This window comes from Malaya genurostris, chromosome 2, assembly GCF_030247185.1.
Source record: "Malaya genurostris strain Urasoe2022 chromosome 2, Malgen_1.1, whole genome shotgun sequence".
Lineage (NCBI taxonomy): Eukaryota > Metazoa > Arthropoda > Insecta > Diptera > Culicidae > Malaya > Malaya genurostris.
In genome coordinates, this window is record NC_080571.1 from 142467709 (window position 1) to 142489708 (window position 22000).

The 22000-nt window shown below is 36.4% G+C and overlaps 1 protein-coding gene across 1 annotated transcript in view; it reads right to left on the bottom strand.

The window, feature by feature from the left end:
* Window positions 1-710: 710 nt before the first annotated feature.
* LOC131432786 (kinase suppressor of Ras 2) overlaps window positions 711-22000 on the bottom strand; it is an 88662-nt gene continuing 67372 nt past the window's right edge. The window contains exon 3 of the mRNA XM_058599298.1: window positions 711-3360. Coding sequence (XP_058455281.1) covers window positions 782-3360 — 2579 coding nt within the window. The 3' untranslated portion in view covers window positions 711-781. The remainder of the gene's footprint in view (window positions 3361-22000) is intronic.

Sequence of the window (22000 nt, forward strand, 5' to 3'; positions counted from 1 at the left end):
TAGAGTGAGTGAATAGAGGAGTATGGATGAAATTAAACACGCGGCTCAATAAATAGAAACTAGGCCCGTGCGCAGGAGGGGTTTTGGGGGTTTTAACCCCCCCATGAAGAATTTTTTTTAAATTAAGTTTCATGAACAATGGAGTACTTATTATATTAAAGTGCAAATAACTTTACAATTCATACTACGTTTTCAGAAATTTTTTTACAGTTTCAATATTGTGGATGACGCAACTTTCTTTTTCAAAATTTGGCGCCATTCCCACTTTCTGTCAAGTGTTACTGGAAATGCAGTCATCGATGTTACGCATTTGTATAGTGCGTGCCCGAAGTACCGACTACCACCGCTCTCAATAACGCGCATCTTTTCTCTAGAATAAAGCCCAATACTCACATGCAGGGGAACTGTTTCTTTTATCGTTTTCGCTAAAAAATGTTCGACAAAATTGCCCCCCTTTAATGATTTCTGCGCACGAGCCTGTCAGAATTCGTTTTACATTGTCAATATAGTGGATGAGGCGCCTTTTCGCTTTTTGGACAACCACCTCTCCCCTTGAAACGCCCCCCCCCCCCCCCCTTGGATGATTCCTGCGCACGGGCCTGATAGAAACATACGTTATTGGACACATCTTAATATTAAATATCACATTAGCACCACGATTACTACAGTCGTCAATGGAATATTTTTGGATATTCAATGAATGAACAGTATTGTACGAAAATATTTCATTTATATTTTATTTAAAGTGAATTAATAGTACTAAATGCTTCCAAACAAGTTTTTAAAATACCGATTCTGCTGAACGGGACAGCTGCACTGGATGAGATGGAGAACGAGCCAGTCGTTTTTTGGGTAATCGTTCCAGTAGTCCTAGTAGTTTAGGAAAATCGGGTCGGTCATCAGATAGATAGCTCCAGCTAATCATTAGAATATCTTTCACATCTCTTGAAGCTTGAAGATTCGCCAGAGTTTGCTTCATTCCTCGACCTACTTGCCATATAACCGATTCAGAAGGTTGAGATTTAAATGGAAATTCACCACATAGCAGCTCGTACCAAACAGTTCCGAAAGCAAAAATATCTGACGCTTTAGAGAAAGGTAAGTCTACATCAACAGGACGATAGGGCGTTAGGTTTCGTATCAATTCTGGTGCCAAGTAGCATAACCAGCCACTTGGAATTCCTAAACCTAAATCACAATACAATAGTTTGGTGGCACTGAAAAGGCCAAAATCTGTTATAATTACTTTTCCATTCTCTAGAAAAATATTTTTCGTTTTCAAGTCCTTATGAACAATACCTCGAGCATGTAAATATCCCATACCTTGTGAAATTTGTTGAGCCACAATTGTAGTACGATTTAGATTGAATTTATCTTTCCGTATGTGAATGTGTGTGTACAAAGTATTGCCTTTGCAAAGCGAGGTTACAATAGCTAATCGCGGAGGTTTCATGCAAGCGCCCATAAAAAGCACAACATTTTCATGACGAGTTTTTTTGAATGTTGCTACTTCTAGTTTAAATGCCTCCAGCGTCCGCTCATCGGCAACATAATCTTCTTTGAAAAGTTTAACCGCCACATCGCCATGCCAGAGCGCCCGATGAACCGTCCCAAATCGTCCGTTACCTATTTTTTCCAGCAATTTTAAATCATCATATGGAATATCCCATTCCTTTAATGAAATACTATTCTGCCTTGGCCAGTTGTCATTTTCTCTTTCTTCTGTGGAATCTAGACGGATTGGTGTTCGTTCAGAAGAATCTGTGCTTGTTGCACTAGTGGATCCAGTCTTATCGCTGTCATTACTTTGATTGGATTCCGGTAGTTTTGAGAGGTGCAATTTAGGAATTTTATTACTATGACTGAGGAGTTCTCCGCTGAAAGTACTTTGTTTGACGTTATTATGTATGGGGTGTGTTTCTATCAGTATGCCATCATGATCTATAACGTGATTTAGACTGCAAACTTCTGGAAAGTTGAATTGCGTATATTTAGATGCAATAGGAGTCTGGAGAGGAAGAGACAGCAATGCAGGACTAGACGGAGAAGAACTATTGCAACTAGATCCAGCTGAACTACTGTCGGGACCTCCGTGGATTCCATGAATTGATACACGATTTCGATCTCTAGTGTGCATTCTTCGACCGCCAAGATTTGGTGATACATTAGGCATTAATGTGTCGGACTGCAAACTTTTCTTAAATTCGTCTACAAACTCCTGAGGTAACCCACAAGAAGGGGGAACATTTGTTTTGCAGTCTTTGTGGCAACGATATTTACATTCTGTACATTTGAATCCAAAAAACATTTGTTTATTGCATAGATCGCACGTGCTTTTACTAACCAAGAACTTTTTAGTAAACCGATGTTGTATCATATGACCCATACCTCTCGTTATTATTGGTGTACAAGGAGATTTTGGAGGAATGGATAAGTTGTGGAATGCAGATATAGTATTTTCTGTGGAATCATTGGAATGTTGATCCGGACTTGGCTCAGTATGGAGGCGAGTGCGTACGGCAGACATAGTAACACTATTATTACCCATATAGTGCTGTGAATGTTGGCTCGAAGTAATATTATTGCAGTTGACTATATTTTGCTGATTTACATTGATGATCGATTCTGATAGTTGTAGCGGTTGATTCGGTAGGAACTGTGATTCGTGTGATTTTGATTTTGTAAGAGATACAACATGTTCATTGTTGGAATTTGCGGGATTTGAATTAGTGGCATTAATGCAATTGTTATTTTGTAGTATCTGCTGTTGATGCGATGATGATTGTTGCATAGCCATGTGCCGCATGTGTGTTTGGTGCTTTTTTTTTGGTGGCGGTGTGGTAGGAAACCCCTTTTTAATTTGCTTTGCTAATGCAACATTTGATGGTGAAGTGGGTGGTGAGGGTGAAGGTGTTAACGTATACGTTGAACCTTCCTCATGAGCAACGATGTGTCGTGGATGTAGTAAATGTTCCGGTAAGACATCAGATGAACTCGTTGTAAGTGAAACAACATCTACTGGACTTTGAGCGATACCATTTATTCGATGGATGGCTGGCATGAATATATTTCCACAACGCGGTTGAGAACGACTGATTCTAGGAGACACACGATGATGTAATGGATGGCGGTCCCAAGAGTCCCAATACAAATCCATAGGTTCTTTTAACTCACTAGAATGTAATTGATCCCGGCAACGTTTCAGATTGTTCATTGCACGAATCAAACGACGGCGATCTTCCCCATGTGCGTTAATATTGTTCGTCAGTATTTCCTCCAACTCGTCTTCACTTTTGTCAAGTAATAATTCCAAAGAATTAACCTTTTGTATCACAGCCTGTAATGACGCAGAACTCAAACCTGCAAGTACAAAGAAAATAAATTAAAACTTTGCAACATTCAATCTAGTATGTATGTTTGCGTTTATTTATACATTAGTAAATTAGCTTAATTATTTTGTGAAAATTTCAGTATGATTCATTGACGGTCGGGAAACTCTTTTTTCTGAAGGAAGAATTGCATAGCTGAAAACGACAACTTTCAACTTGTTCATTGAATATCTCGCCTTCAAAGGCATGCATCCAAAATCTATCCTGACAATGTCTAGATAATTTAATTTAGATGCGATTAATGCAAAAAACATAGGTGTTGTCGCGATAAAAATTAAGTGAATGTTATTTTTGTGAAGGTAAGTCTGCTCCAGTTTCCTGGTAACGTTACGAAAAATGAGAGAGAAATAAAATCGGCTGTGCAAAGCTGCCAAACAAGCGGTAGCTTTATTTGATGGAGACACATTTTATGCTTATAGATGTCAATCCCATACGACCGATTGATGTCGTCAAACTTGTAACCGAAACCTGTTTTAATCCACCTAGTGGTGTAATGATGCCTTTCTCATATTACCTATATTTTCAAAAATATCACCAGAACATTTTGTGACGATTTTTTTTTCAATCTTGAATAACCCTATAGTTCTGAAACTGGAAATCGGACCCGGATGAAATTAAACAGCAACCTATGAGACTGTAGGAACTTTTATTTGAGCCTGTTTGTGGAAATCGATCAAATCATCTCTGAGAAAATTGAAAAATTGAGTGTGTCTCGTTTTAAACTTTTTGACCACTACTTCTGGTACAGTATAACCAAAGTCGGTTCGTTCAGTAAGTAACTAATACCTATAGGACTACGAGAATAAACTCAACAAGTTATGGGCCTTTTTTTAAATAACTATTTATTGGAATATGAGTTAAAATTAAATTATTAAGATTTAAATTGCGTGTTCAGTTCAGGCATTGTGTAATGGGGAAAAGGAACTTATATACTAACTTATTAACTAATACAGAGAGCGAATCGATTCAATTGAAGATTCTGAATCCTTTGAAGCGTTTTCTTTCTGGTGGAACAACAACTTGACCAAATTGGTACTGCATAAAGCATGGCGGGTCTGAAAACTTGTTTATTAATTAACAATTTGTTTTTTAGACAGAGCTTAGAATTTCTGTTTATAAGAGGATATAAACATTTAATATATTTATTACACTTTGCCTGGATTCCTTCAATGTGATCCTTGAAAGTGAGTTTTTTTTCCATACGTAAACCTAAGTATTTAGCTTGATCAGACCATGTCAATTCCAAGCCATTCAATTTGAGAATGTGATTATTGTTTGGTTTAAAAAAAGAAGCTTTTGGCTTATGAGGAAAGATAATTAATTGCGTTTTTGCTGCATTTGGTTTAATTTTCCATTTTGACAGATAATCACTGAAAATATTTAAACTTCTTTGTAGGCTGTGGCTAACAGACTTGTGTCGTCACAGATTAGCGATTTCTGACAACCAACGGGTAGATTTGGAAGATCATAAGTGAAAATATTATACAAGATTGAAGCTACGCTCGAACCCTGCGGAACACCGGTTCGTACGGGTAGCAATTCAGATTTACAATTCTGATAGCTAACCTGAAGAGTACGATCAGTTAAATCATTTTCAGGGTTGTTACGAAAAAATTCAAGATCAAAACGCGCGAAATCCGCGTGAGGTCAAAAAAACTAAACTAAAACGCGCTAAATCCGCGCGAAATTGAAAACTGAAACGCGCGATATTAGAGTGAAGCGTTAGACAACTATTTTTATGCAGGTGATAATTTCCGCAGAACATGAAAATTCACTTAAATATAATTTAAAAATCTGCATAAGTTTGTCATATGAACGCATACAACACGTCACTTCGAGAAATCCCATGAAAATGATTGCATTTTTATTCTACAGCTTTTTCGATGTTCTTAGTTAATTAATAAAAAATAAAAATGCTTACAATTGTGATATTGAAAGAAGTTAAACAGATTTCAGCGAAGACATTTTTTTCGCTTCAACATCTTCCTCGGCCAACATCTTTCTACTTTCAGTTTCAATTATAATAGAGCCTTCTCCTGTTGTCAGATTTTACTCTGAATGTCTTTCTGTTCCTCCTCATCTTTTGCTCTTCTATTTGGATCAAGGAAAAGCCCACTGGAATTAGTATCTATCAAACTTGTTCTCCAGCAGGCATAAAACCTCCTCATCTTTTGCATTAATAGATTAAAATCATCCAAATGATACATTTCCTTAAATCTAGTGCTTCTATAGTAACTAAATCTAATGAGACAGTAACATAAGAAACGGTTTCTTGATAACATTTCCTGATAAATGAAAGTCGAAAGAATTGAATAATTTTTTAAATATGCGGCACATGCTAGCAACGTGCTCGTTATATCCATAATAAGTTCCAACATAGGGAATCTGAAGAAAAAAATAGGATCGAAGATTACGACATCGAATGACAAATTGTAACAATTGCAATCACTCGGATCTGCGACTGAAGTAGGTCTGCCACAAAACTAGCCTTACAAACATCTCGATGAACAAATAATAAATCGAGACCAATCAGTTTGCGGCGGTCATGGTAACTCGGTAAGTTTAAAGGATATTTCCATAGAATACGTCGAAGAGCTAATCGGACAAATTTGCGATGAATCGCTTTAATACCAGATAACCAGATAACCGCTGCATATTCCAGTTGAGTGAACTAAAGCACAATACGGAGCTTACAAGCAATGTACATCAGAGATTTTTTTAGTAACGCGAATAATGAATCCTAATAGCTTAGAGGTTTAGAACATAGTGAGCTCTATGTGCTCATTAAAATTTAACTTGATTCCAGAAGAACACCCAGGTCCTCAACAAACGATGCGTGTTCGAGAACAGTTTGTGAAATATTATAGTCGGACTTGGACACAGACTTTTTATTACTAAAAGAGATGACGGAGCATTTAGTAGCATTTAAAACTATTTTGAAATATGAAATATAAAAGTCATCGACGATAGTTTCATACACTTGATCGAAAAATTTAGATCGTTGAGAAACATTAAAATTAATAACTGTCCAAGGTGACTTCCTTGAGGAACTCCAGAGGTAACAGCAAATGGTGAGGATGTACAAGCTCCTTTTTTCAATTTCATTCCATGACCAGTTAGATATGATCGAAGCCAATTCAAAAATAATCCGTTTAATCCCAGTCTCGTACTTAACTTGGAGATCGTTTGTGATGATTGTTTTTGTCGAACGGAATAGCGAAATCGGTGTATATAGAATATACTTGTAGTCGTGCTTGTAAAGAACGTATGATCAAGGAAGTACAGGTTACTAAATTTGGGGAAATGGAAGGCTTTGGCATGGATCCATGCTTAGTCTCAGATATGTAGTGAAAATTCCAGAAAGCAAAGAACAATTGAAAATGTTGGATAGTGGAACCAACAAACTGTTAGAACAATTTCTTATCATCACGGATGGAATCCCATAACTTCTTCTTTTTTTCTTGTCAGACTTCGTAAGCCTGTCGTGCAAATTTTGCTTTAAGAATGCGATTTTTATCATGCTCATCATTTGTGACCATATTATTGAAGAATATCATTTCATTAATTACGTTCTTTGCATTATTGAATGTGTTTTCACTGAGACGATATCTTCCATCAGACATCAATATCCTTGAGTGCGAAAATCTTTCGATTTCTGCATTAGAATGGGAAAACGCAATCACATATATCGATAAAAATTTGTAATTCCTGGTAACAGCTCTGTTGAAATAGCAATTTGTATTACTCGAGACCGAAGAGCATAAAATCTAAATTTTGTCCACTGAACATTTTCTAGAACCGCCTTCTAGTAAATTTTGGTTTTATCAAGGTGAAAATTCACCAATTCGGCCAGTTCGACCAATTGCTGAAACGTTCGCCCATCTTTAATATTTTAGGGTTTCATAAAACTCACAAGCTTCGAAAATTTGCAAAGAACTTTTTTTATTCGAACAAATGATTCACAAATGTGGAATAATGTTTCTTGAAATTCGCGCGAAATCCGCGCCATAGCATCGAAATCTTAGCAGAAACCGCGCTAAATCCGCGAAAATCGCGAAATTCGCGAAAACTGCGAAATTCGCGCGACCGTAACAACCCTGCATTTTTAATCATTTTGATCATATAAATAGTAAACTGGAAATCAGACATTTTTGCTGTTAAACCTTTGTGCCAAACACTGTCGAATGCTTTTTCTATGTCTAGAAGAGCAACTCCAGTGGATAACCCTGAAGATTTATTTGCTTTTATCATGTTCGTAACTCTTACAAGTTGATGAGTAGTTGAATGTTCATGACGAAATCCAAACTGCTCTGGTAAAAAAATTGAATTCTCATTTATATGAGACATCATTCTCAACAAGATAATTTTTTCAAAAAGTTTACTGATAGAAGAATAAGCTGCTAAGCTAATTGGCCGATAACTTGATGTTTCTGCTGGGTTTTTATCAGGTTTTAGGATGGGAATTACTTTAGCGTTTTTCCATCTTTTTGGGAAGTAAGCTAATGAAAAACACTTGTTGAAAATTTTAACCAGGAGTCTCAAGGCAACATCGGGAAGATTTTTAATAAGAATCATTACCAGGAGCCTTCATGTTTTTAAGTTTCCTAATAATTGATTTAATTTCATCAAAATTCGTCTCAATAATGTCTTCTTGTAATAACACTTGAGTTGAAATATGATCATATTTCAGTGAGACTTCATTTTCAATAGGACTCACAACGTTCAAATTAAAATTGTGTACACTCTCGAACTGCTGAGCAAGTTTTTGAGCTTTTTCGCCATTTGTAAGAAGTATTTGATTTCCTTCCTTGAGAGCAGGAATTGGTTTCTGAGGTTTCTTAAGAACCTTAGAAAGTTTCCAGAAGGGTTTAGAACATGGTTTAATTTGTTCAACTTCTTTAGCGAAATTTTCATTTCGCAAAAGAGTAAATCTATGCCTAATTTCTTTTTGTAAATCCTTAACTATGTTTTTCATAGCAGGATCACGGGAACGTTGATATTGTCGTCGACGAACATTCTTCAACCAAATGAGCAGTTGAAGATTGTCATCGATGATAGGAGAATTTAATTTTGTTTGAGCTTTGGGAACTGAAAGATTTCTAGCTTCGATAATGTAATGATTCAAATTATCAATTGCTGTGTCGACGTCTGCAGAATTTTCTAAAATAGTTTCATGATCCACATGATTTTCAATGTGAGATCTGTAATCCAACCAATTAGCTCTATGATAGTTGAATATAGAACTAATTGGATTAATTATAGCTTCGTTGGAAAGTCTGAATGTTACAGGAAGATGATCTGAGTCAAAGTCAGCATGTGTAATCGGTTCACTACAAATGTGACTTTGACTTGTTAGAACCAGTGTAATATGACCATGTAACATTAAACCTTTCACACATCCCAGACCATGTAACATTAAATCTTTCACACATCCCAGACCATGTAAAATATTCAAAAGTAAATCTTTCCCACACTTCAGACCACACGCACTTGACAAATTTCCATAAAACACGTACTCGACAAATTTCCATTTGACACCAAGTCACGAAGCCCAGAAACCCACTTGAAATATAAACTTCACCTACATAAGACAATTAAATTGTCAGCACTTACTTCAACCCAACGAAAAATATCGCATTTATACAACAAACGTAAACACGGAAACTTGAGCATCAAATATCAACTAAAAACAATTCAGTTATGTCATTTCCCCGCTTCTCCACTTTCCACACCTCTACACCTCTCTCAAACAGTGCCATATGGCATGACCTAGAATAACGGTAACCCAGGAAAAGACACTGACTCGAACCGACACTCACGAGAGTTAAACCTGACTACTCTCAACCTCCCCTCTCCGCATCACACTCACACACTTGTCTAGAAACATTACTCACTCTCTCTCTTACTCAAATAGATTACAATGACCGAGACACGTCATTGGTTAAATCAGACTTAAGCTACGCGTTCTAACTCCTCCCCCCGGATTTATAGCAATCCATACTGGAAATTTTAATTTAACAAAGTTAGGAGAGAATAGACTATAAAAGGATGATATTTCAATAAAGAAGACAGATTATGATTATGTTTGAAACCGTGCGTATTTATTATTAAATGGCGACCGTGTGTTTTTCCGACCAGCGATTCCGTGGTGTGCAAGTGATAGAATTTCTTAATGATTCGCGGGAATTGAACTTGTGAAACAATTCGGTTTCAGTTAAAGTACTATTGACTGTTTTATACGTGCAAGTGATGGAATTTCTTAACGATTCTCGGGAATTGAACTTGTGAAACAATTCGGTTTCAGTTAAAGTACTATTGACTGTTTTATAAGTGCAAGTGATAAGGCAAGAAAAAAAAATTCGAAGAAATAAACTCTAACAATGATCAGGATTCAAAATTCGGAACAGTGCAAAAGTGCCTATATTTTTCCAAAGGAAGTTACTACTGCTTCAAAGAAATTAACTTATGAAATAGTTGCAAGCCTGTAAAAAGTGTTCCTGACATTCCACAGTGATGGCAACAAGCTCCAATTATCGGTGATTTGGTGAAGTGTGCGATTTGGCTTAAGTGGCTAAACAGAATACAAGAAATTGACTTATGAAATAGTTGCATGCCCGTAAAAAGTGTTCCTGGCATCCCACAGTGATGGCAACAAATTCCAATTATTGGTGATTTGGTGAAGTGTGCAATTCGGCTTTAGTGGCTAACAATAAACAGAATGCAATAACTGATAAACGAGTGTTTAATGATGAAAAGATGCAAGTGACGATCGTTATTATCGTTAGTTTGTTCGACTTTCGGTAATTGGTGCTCGTTTGATAGCAGTGAATAACCAGAAAACATCGTGCGACGCTAACTATGAACTACCGGAGAAATTCTGTGTGCAAACAGAATTAAAACAAAACCGTGTGTCACCAAGGAAGGATCCGCTACAACACGAAGAGACGACGACAACGCTCACACAGGAGTACCGGCAACATGAGGACGAAAAGGGAGTAAAACTAAGGTACTGTGCTTAAATTAGGAATTAGGGACAACTAGCTAGGAATATATCGAGTTGAGACAAAACAACATTTGTGAATAGGATTATGGGTTGGTTTTCGTCAGACGAAACCATCAATAACACAATAGCCTCCCCGACGAGGGAAACGGAAGGCATCGCACTCTGCGCGTTGGTAGGGATAGTAATAGGCTATCTGCTACTGAAAGGCCTACTAAAATTACACAAACAATATACGGAAAAGATAGCAGTCAAGGCCGCACGTCAGGTACAACTGACCAACGTTTAAATTTAGACTACGTACACAAACATTTTTAGGCGACAATGGAAAATTCTTATAACGACAAATGGCCTTTAACGGTCAAAGAGAAACTTAATGAAATTAAAAAATTCGTGTAGAGGAAAAACGCAAACAGGCGATTCCTGAAAAACACAAATGTGGTTATGCATGTATATTCATGTCCAGAAGACTACACACTATATCTTATAATTGCGAAAGGAATGATTTTTTCTTTTAACAAAAAAAAAAAAAAAATTACATAACGATAAAAATAATATAATGTCCACTTAAAATACGATAAATTTTTATATAAACGTTATATATATCCAAGCAAAAATGAAATGCAAAATTATAAGGAGCTAGAAAAACTCCACATTTATGTAAAAAAAGTCTATAAACACGAAACTATCAGAAAAATTACTCGACGAAAAATTGAATAGATGCCAAGAATTAAAAACAGACCTTGAAAAATTTTTTACAAAAGAACAAGAAATTATCGACGACAAAACTTTCCACAACTTAGTAAAAAATACGAGACTGTGGACTGACGAAATTTGCGAAATAATAAAATTTAAACTCGCATGTATTAAAGCAACCAAAAACGACACAATGACCCAAACAACAACCCCGTTCGACTTACGTCAGGCGACGGCTCTTATACAACCTTACGATGGTTCTCCTGAGAACTTATACACGTTTATCGACTCAGCTAGATTGCTGAATGAGTTAGTTCTGCCAGACCACATGGCCATGGCAATAAAATTTCTAAAAACCAGACTGTCCGGAAAAGCCAGACAAGGCATTCCTGAAACAGTCAACACAATCGATAATTTGATACAACTAGTCGAGGAAAGGTGTAAAATCACGACCACCCCCGAAAGTATCATAGCAAAAATAAACACATTAAAGCAAAAAAACTCAATAAATAGTTTTTGCGATGAAATTGAAACCCTCTGCACAAAACTAGAAAATACCTATGTCGAGCAAAATATCCCACTACCAGTGGCAAAATCAATGAGCACTAAGATAGGGGTAAACGCTCTAATAAAAGGGTGTAACAACACCGAATTAAAAATAATTCTCAAAGCTGGTAATTTCAGCAACATAAGAGAAGCAAACCAGAAAGCACAAGAATTGGGTACAGATGAAATAACCCACTCCCAAATAATGCACACACGTTTTGTTCAACAGCACCAACAACGTGTGAATAATTTTAATAGAGGGGCAAGACAATATAATGCACCCAGATATCCAGTGCAATACAATAGGTATCCACAAAAACAATTATTTCATAATAATAGAAATAATTATAATCATAATAATTTTAATAATAATTTCAACCATAACAATTTTAATGCAAATAATCAAGAATTCCGGCATGAAGGTAATATGCGGAATACAACAAATTACCGTGGAAGACCCCGCAGAGAAGGTCAATACCACGAAAATTTCCGAAGGAACGGAAATAACAGAATATTATTAACCAACGAGGAACAGATGGAAAATGCCTCACAAAATGAAACATTAAATATAATACCAAGTCAGTACGAACAAGTACAAAATATTAACCAATACCCAACGAACCAAAATTTTTAAGAAAGACCTTGTATACCATGAATATACACGCCGCTAATTTTATCAAAGTAGGTATAAGAATGACAAATTCAATATGCACATTTATTATTGATTCAGGTGCAGATATATCAGTATTTAAAGCAAACAAAATATCTCCACAACAACCAATCAATATAAATAATAAAATTAAACTTACCGGAATTACCGATAGCGAGATAGAAACCATCGCATCGACAGAAACAGAATTAATATTTAACAACGAAGTTTCTATTAAACATAGATTCCACCTAGTAAGCCCAAATTTTCCTATTTCTACAGATGGCATCTTGGGTAGAGATTTCCTATCGGCTCATAAATGCCTAATAGATTATGAATGTTGGATATTAAACTTTACAATTAACAATATTCAAATAGCAATACCGATTCAAGATACAATCGATAAAAATTACATTATACCAGGAAGATGCGAAGTTATCAGAATAATGCAAAATTTAAATATCAGTGAGGACATGGTACTACACTCACAGGAAATTAAACAAGGGTTATTTTGCGCAAGCGCAATTATTTCACCACAAAATCAATTCGTAAAATTTATGAATACTACTGACAAACCTATAAAGGTCAGCCAATCTGAATTCAAGCCAATTTTAGAACCTTTAAGTAAGTACACAATTTTGAAAAACAACATGTACAAAAATAACACTAGAAAAAACAAAGTTCTAACTGAACTCGATTTAAGCAATGTACCCATATACGCTAAAAACAGCCTGGAAAAATTAATTTCAAATTATTCTGATATATTTTGCTTACCAGACGAACCAGTTTCGTCAAACAATTTTTATTCACAAAATATCGAACTGAGCGATAGAGTCCCAGTATACATTCCAAACTACAAAACGATTCACTCACAAAGCAACGAAATTGCAACACAAGTAAACAAAATGTTGAGAGATGATATTATCGAACCATCCATATCACCATATAACAATCCAATTTTACTAGTCCCGAAAAAATCAGAAAACAATAATACAAAATGGAGATTAGTAGTTGATTTCCGGCAACTTAACAAAAAAATATTAGCCGATAAATTCCCACTGCCAAGAATTGATGCTATCCTAGATCAGCTTGGTAGAGCAAAATATTTTACAACTCTGGATTTAATGTCAGGATTCCATCAAATACCCTTAGAAGTAAACTCCAGGAAATTTACAGCATTTTCAACCCAATCCGGTCACTTTCAATTTAAAAGATTACCGTTTGGTTTAAATATCAGCCCAAACAGTTTTCAAAGAATGATGACAATCGCAATGTCAGGATTAACACCTGAACATGCTTTTGTATATATAGATGACATTATAGTAGTTGGATGTTCAATTCAACACCACCTTCAGAATTTAGAGAAAGTTTTTGAACGCATTAGGAAGTACAATCTCAAATTAAACCTCAATAAGTGTAAATTTTTTAATACAGAAGTAACATATTTAGGTCACAAAATTACAGACAAAGGAATACTACCGGATAGTAATAAATACGAAGCAATAAAAAATTATCCTACGCCAACAAGTAGCGACGACGTACGAAGATTCGTTGCCTTTTGCAACTATTACAGAAAGTTCGTCCCAAATTTCGCAACCATAGCCTACCCATTAAATCAGCTACTAAAGAAAAACCAGAAATTTTCATGGACATTAGAATGTCAGCATGCTTTTGTAACCTTAAAATCCTTCTTAATGTCACCAAAACTTCTACAATACCCAGATTTTAATGAACAATTTATTTTAACCACAGACGCCTCAGACGTTGGATGTGGTGCAGTTTTATCACAAATAATTAATGGCAATGACCTACCAATAGCATTCGCCAGCAAAAGCTTTACACCCGGAGAAAAAAATAAATCAGTAATTTTGAAAGAATTGACAGCAATACACTGGTCAATTAATTACTTTAAGTCCTACCTATATGGACGTAAATTTACTATACGAACGGATCACAGACCGTTAGTATTTCTATTTAATATGAAAAACCCAACCTCCAAATTAACTAGAATGAGGTTAGATTTAGAGGAATTTGAATTTAATATAGAATATATTCAAGGTAAAAGTAATGTTGCAGCCGATGCGTTATCACGCATAATAATGTCTTCCGATGAATTAAAGGCAAATAGTATTTTGATGGTTAATACAAGGTCAATGTCAAAAAAACAAGAACTGATAAAATAGAAAAAAGAACAAGATAAATTAAATAATACCAAAAATACTAACTATAATAATAATTTAAGTAATAATCCTTGCATCAACAGTGAGCCTGATCAACTCTCTGTTTATTCAACGGAAACTCCTAGCGAAGTAAGAAACTTATTGAAAATGAGGTGTTTTTTCGAAAACAACCACATTATAATTGATACAAATCAAGGGATACAAAAACAAAAACCGATGCATCGTGTAATTACAGAAATAAGAGATATCAGACAAACACTCGTGTTTGCAATCTCCAAATATGATGAAGAAATGAGAAAATTAAAAGTTAGCAGAGTAGCAATCTCTTGCAATGATAAAATATTTGAAATGGTACCTATGGAAATGTTTAAAGGTCTCGCCCTAAAAACAATTAAAACATTACAAATTATTATCTACAAACCACCGAAGTTTATTAGTAAACCTCAGGAAATACAAACAATATTAAAGAATCACCATGAATTACCAACAGGAGGACACATCGGACAAAACAGATTGTACCTCAAATTAAGAGAAATATACACATGGAAATTTATGAAAAGTTCAATTGCTAATTTCATCAAGGCCTGTGAAATTTGCAAAAAGAACAAAATTATTAAACATACTAAAGAAAAATTACAAATTACTAATACACCTAACAAACCATTTGAAGTAGTGGCAATCGATACGGTTGGACCATTACCCAAAACAATCCATAATAATAGATACGCTGTAAGCATACAGTGTGAATTAACCAAATACGTTGTATATATACCTATTCCAACCAAAGAAGCTAACATCGTAGCTAAAGCGTTAGTAGAAAATTTCATTTTAACTTACGGTAAATTTCTTGAGTTAAAAACCGACAGAGGAACCGAATATAAAAACGAGGTTCTAGAACAAATTTGCAAATTTTTAAAAATTAAACAAACATTTTCGACAGCTTATCATCCTCAGACAATTGGTTCTTTGGAAAGAAATCACAGATGCCTCAACGAGTTTCTGCGATCTTTTATCAACGAACATCAATCTGACTGGGATGATTGGTTACAATACTATGCATTTTCATATAACACAACACCACACTCAGATCATGGGTATACACCCTACGAATTAGTTTTCGGCGTAAAAGCCAGACTACCACAAGAAATTTATTCAGACAAAATTGAACCAATATATAATTTCGACATGTACAATAAAGAATTACAATACAGACTACACAGATCACACGAAATAGCAAGCAAACACTTAATACACCAAAAAGAATTCAGAAAATCGACAACAGAATACCTGTGCAATCCGATAGAAATACAATTAAACGACATAGTATATCTACAAAACGAAAATAGACGCAAGCTAGATCCATTTTATATTGGTCCATTTAAAGTTACACAACTTCAAGATTCAAATTGTGAAATACAAAATTTACAGTCAAAAGAAAAAACCATTGTTCACAAAAATAGACTCATCAAAGCATAAAATACAAAATTGTAACATCAAACTTTTAGAATTAAGATTTAGATACCGAGCTTAACACCACGTAAAACAAAAAAAAAAAGAGAGAAAAATCAAAAAATAATTGCCGTGGATGTAAGTGAAGTTTTACTCAGCTTCTCTGAGAAAAACTGTAAAATTCGGTTATTTTAGATATAAGAAAACACTGTAATATATATTAAAATTGTTAGGGAGTTCGAACGCAACAGTAAACTAATCCCTTAAAACACTACAGAATGATTTCCCTTCGTTACATCATTCTTCCAAAAGGGGGATGATGTAATATGACCATGTAACATTAAACCTTTCACACATCCCAGACCATGTAACATTAAACCTTTCACACATCCCAGACCATGTAACATTAAATCTTTCACACATCCCAGACCATGTAAAATATTCAAAAGTAAATCTTTCCCACACTTCAGACCACACGCACTTGACAAATTTCCATAAAACACGTACTCGACAAATTTCCATTTGACACCAAGTCACGAAGCCCAGAAACCCACTTGAAATATAAACTTCACCTACATAAGACAATTAAATTGTCAGCACTTACTTCAACCCAACGAAAAATATCGCATTTATACAACAAACGTAAACACGGAAACTTGAGCATCAAATATCAACTAAAAACAATTCAGTTATGTCATTTCCCCGCTTCTCCACTTTCCACACCTCTACACCTCTCTCAAACAGTGCCATATGGCATGACCTAGAATAACGGTAACCCAGGAAAAGACACTGACTCGAACCGACACTCACGAGAGTTAAACCTGACTACTCTCAACCTCCCCTCTCCGCATCACACTCACACACTTGTCTAGAAACATTACTCACTCTCTCTCTTACTCAAATAGATTACAATGACCGAGACACGTCATTGGTTAAATCAGACTTAAGCTACGCGTTCTAACTCCTCCCCCCGGATTTATAGCAATCCATACTGGAAATTTTAATTTAACAAAGTTAGGAGAGAATAGACTATAAAAGGATGATATTTAAATAAAGAAGACAGATTATGATTATGTTTGAAACCGTGCGTATTTATTATTAAACCAGATCAATTGTAGACGGGTTTTCCACGGAAGAGAAACAAGTGGGATTACTGGGATGAAGAACTGTGAAGTAACCAACTGAGAGTTGATTATGAAGTATTTTACCATTACTGTTATTTTGCCTACAATTCCACTGGACAAGCTTAGCATTTAAGTCCCCTATTACGAAAAATTTCGGTAGATATCTTGTGAGTTTTTGTAAATCGCCTTTAAAGAAATTTATTTGTTCGCCGGTGCACTGAAATGGCAAATATGCTCCAGCGATGAAATAACTTCCATGAATGGTTTCAACTTCGATTCTCAAGCTTTCAATAACTTTAGTATTGAAAGAAGGTAGAATTCGATGTTTAATTTGCCGTTGGACAAAAATGGCAACTCCACCACCCATTCCAGTAAAGCTGTCAAATCGATGAACCCACCCATCTGACACCGGTATGTGAGCACCAGCCATTTGAAAGTATACCGATTACGTTGAGCCTCTCGCGTTTCGAGCCCCAAACACTGCGATGTTTTGATACTCATCGCGACTCTCAAATTGTGAAAATTATCCCCACTTGATGTCCCAAAACACTGTCTGCTGTATTTTAGGTAAACCGGCAAGTTATTGTGAGAGAGTCCAAAAATTCACTAATTTTCGTGCACTAAACAAGGTACACGCGTAGAACAAATGTATTACTGTTTGTTTGTTTACGTTGCAATCAGCTGATTTGAAGTTCCGATTTTGATTTCATCAAGATGGCGTCGTGACAGGGGGCAGGATGAACCACATAATTTGGATTACTTTTCAATTTGATATTAGGTTTAAGAAAAGTTTCTGTAACAATGGCAATATGAATTTTGTGAACTTTGAGAAAATTATAAAATTCATCTTCACTCGATTTCAAAGATCGAGCATTCCAATTTGAAATATTCAAATAGTTATTTAACATCACTGTAAAATTTTAAATTCATTATAATATTATTTGCGAATTGCCATCCGATTTGAAATGCTTCAAAAAGTGATGAAGTCGAATTCATTCGGATGATCATTTGAAAGAGTTGATCTTGCGCGAATGGCATTGAAGGAATATTTGTAGGTAGACTGCCATTAGAAGAAGATGATATGGCCGATCTACCTATTAATAAATTGTTTTCGTTAGAAGATGAACTGCAAGGCGGTCCTGTGTTTTGATTATTTACATTACAAGAATTAAGTGGTAGATTTCTACCTGTTATACTAGCATAAGTGACATTAGAAGAAGATGATGACGAGGTCGATCTACCTGACAATACATTGTTTTCGTTAGAAGACGAATTGGAAGGCGTACCTGTTTTTTGTTTTAACTTTTTTTTCTTTTGTTTTAAATTCGAAGAAATAAGTGCCTTAGAAGAATTAGGCGTGGCATTTGTAACGGTTTTTTGATTTTCAGGTATGTCTGTAAATTTAAGGTCGCTGATTTGACTTGTTGTCTAAGCGAACTAGCGTTTAAAATTTTTTCCCTGACAGGACATTTCAAATAATTAGATTTATGATTTCCATCGCAATTTGAACATGAAAATTTATCAGTGGTTTCATTCATTGGACAAACGTCTTTCGAATGCGATTTGGCACAATTCAAATACCGTATATCCATACGACAATTTTTGGTTCCATGGCCGAAGCCTTGGCAACGATGACATTGCGTTAAGTTTGCAATACGATTATGCTGTTTGTAATGTTCCCAGTGAATTTTAATGTGGGAAAGGAAACGTACTTTTTCTAAAGTTTTCAAATTGTTTACATCACTTTGATTGAAGTGTATTAGGTAAAGTTCATGGGAAATTCCAGAGCGTGGTTTAGAAATACCATTCGCTCTTTTTTTCATAAGTATTACTTGGGAAGGGGCAAAACCAAGCAATTCTTTTAGTTCATTTTTAATTTCATTAGTACTTTGATCATTTGATAAGCCTTTCAAGACAGCCTTGAAGGCTCTGTCTGATTTCATATCATTTGAATAAAATTTATGAAGTTTCTCGGACAAATATCGAATAAGACGTTCGTAATCTTCCAATTCATCAACCAAGACTCGACATTCTCCTCTTCGTCCGATTTGAAATGAGACTTTCACTTCCGGGAGAAAAGTAGAAAGCTCAATTATCACCGTCACTGGTGGCATCGATTGTTGTTTCTTCACAGAATGACAAGCGTCCATTTTGGGAATTTTTTAAACCTCTGCCCGACCCAGAGAAGTGAGCAGCGTATCTCTTCGCGACAGTAACTGGTTCCTTTGTTGGTCGTCTGCCATTTTGTATGGCGGTAACGCGAAACGTGGTCCAATTTATACAAAGTTACCTGCAGAACAAAAGACCCCAGTAGACCCACAGGAGGGTGGTAAAAACTTGGAAAGAGGCTCACCTTTTTCAAGGCAAAATGTGCCTTGTATAATATTTCAGCCAACAGGAACTTGAATTAGTACAGTCCGTACAAACTTGAGATTTGAAAGCCCGGGACGGCTTCCGAAATCCAGTAAAAATTTCAGCAACAAAATCCGGTTATGTTAAACGTGCAGTGAAACGATGAACCTCAGAACAGATTTCCAGTAATCAGCCAGAACCACAGCAGCAGTAGCGTACAAAATGGCGCGCGGCTAATGGTATTCACCACGGCTAGGTACGCCACAGTGAACAATGGAGCGATTGTAACCGAATTACAAAGGAATAATGGCGCTTGGTGGCCAACACAATGCAAACTCCGCGAATAATGGCCACAATTGTTCGTACGAACAATTACAGGAACGTGTAACGTACATGCAACAAAGGAAAAAATATCTAAAAGGCACCTGCGATACCAACGAAATGTACTGGACAGGTCGTTACCTTATGCCCAATTATTTAGTCCTTGTACATATAAAGCAGCAATGATCCGAAATTCCATCCAACGCCTGGCTCCGAATTGCAAAATGTCTGCAGCAGAATGACGCGGTCCGAATCAATCCTGGTCTCGGCACCAAAATATGTTGGCGCTAGCCGGGACCCTACGTTGTGTTTAATTAAATCCTCACCAGGATATTTCAGCGAAGCGACGACAGCACGTCGACCTTACTTGCAGGCGGTCGACCTTACTTGCATTCGCACTTCAGTAAACCGGTAGCGAACAGCAATGCAACTAACGGGTTCTGCAAACAGCCACAGCGGTCACCAAAGCAGCCAAAGAAGCAGAAGACGAACAGTCACAAACAAACAGCTGCACTGATAAAACTCACAACTGGATGAACCTTGGCGGACTCTTGCCAATAAAAAACTACACTATTTTAACGTTTGAGTCACATTATTCACTGACTATTGCTAGTGTATTTCACTTCGGCTGTTCGATACACTTAGGACTTTATGACAGATCAAAAACGGTCCGATTCTAATGCAGGTTTATTTGAGACTGACTGGTCTGATGATTGTGAACAGAGCGAGAAGATAAAATGAAAAACTGAGTTGCCAGAAGGGCCTGAGAAACTGACATAATCCTATGAACGGTAGCACCAACTATCTGCAGAAGGCAGTGTTGGTAAACAGTGTCGCCAGTAAAACTAGTGCGACTCAACAACGGTGTTTCGTTTGTATTTGGTGTCGCGGCGCGGGTAATCTTCTGTTCCGGAACAGAGTCTGGGCATACTTTTCTAGCGAAATCGAATATCCAGCGGTTGGAATATTCCTCACTTTCATGCGTGGTGCTATGATTGCGCCTTTTTCGGGCTGTGTTCCAAAGAGTGCTCATAGATGTTTCTTTCGTTAAGCCGTCTATAAACCGACGCCAGTAACCGCGTTTTTTGGCTCTAATCAAGTTCTTAGTTTTAACGTCAAACGCCGTGTAACTCCGGTAATTATCAGGTGTTCTATTTTTACTGAATATTCGCGGAGGTTCTCTCCGCGTTTAAATTTGTGCACACTTTGTCCCACCACGGGTTGGGAGGACGGATGTTAGTTTTCGCGCCGGGTACACGTTTCTTCTGAGCTTGAATCGCATAATCAAGCATCAAGCCAGCCAAAAACGTATACTCTTCCTCCGGAGGAAGTTGTTGAGTTCTTTCAAGGTTCTCAAATATGGAGGTCGCATAGCTATTCCAATCAATATTTCGTGTGAGGTCATACGAAACATTGATTGTCTTCTTGGTCTTGCTGGTGGTGCAAGAATCCGTGTCATTTCTCCCGTATTCAATATTGTCATATTGAAGTTGTCGCAAATATCATGGATCATAGCTGATCTGTTATCGTCGTGAAGACAGCCCCATCCCGTACCGCGTGAGTTAAAGTCTCCTAAAATCAACGTCGGTGCGGGAAGGAGCTCTATGATATCACTGAGCCGCCGATGCCCAACTTAAGCTCTAGGGAGAATATAGATGGAAGCAATATAAAGGTCCTTACATTTGATTGCAACATGACATGCGACAACTTCAATATCTATTCGATAAAAAGAATATCACTTTTTGATCCCCAAAAGTACTCCTCCGTAGGGATCATCTCGATCCAGGCGAATAATGTTAAAATCGTGGAAGTTCAAGGATATTTCAGAAGTTAGCGAAGTTTCGCACAATGCAAATTCGCCACATTCCAGAATATTTATTAGAAATTCAAAAGAATCTATTTTGGGAGGATACTTCTGCAATTCCACTGTAAAACAGTGATTAGATCCGTGACCTCGGTGCATGATTTAGCCATCGAAGGATACAAGTGCTGAGAGAAGGGGCCAATTTGCAGTCAACTGCTTCAAATATGATTTTACTGTTGACATGAAAGCAATTAAAATGCTTCTAAGAGGGTCTGAAATATTGAAAGTTGTAAAAATCCAGTCCACAACATCAGAGAACTTGGTAAGTCCAGCACCTAGTTGGTTCTCTTGTAGATTTTCTTGGACGCTTGGGGATTTTGTTAAGGAAACTTGGGTTTGCTAAGGAAACTAAATAACCGTGGATTTCCGACTTATGGTTTTGCCGACGATTATCATATATGGATGACCAATATAAGCATTAACACTCTCT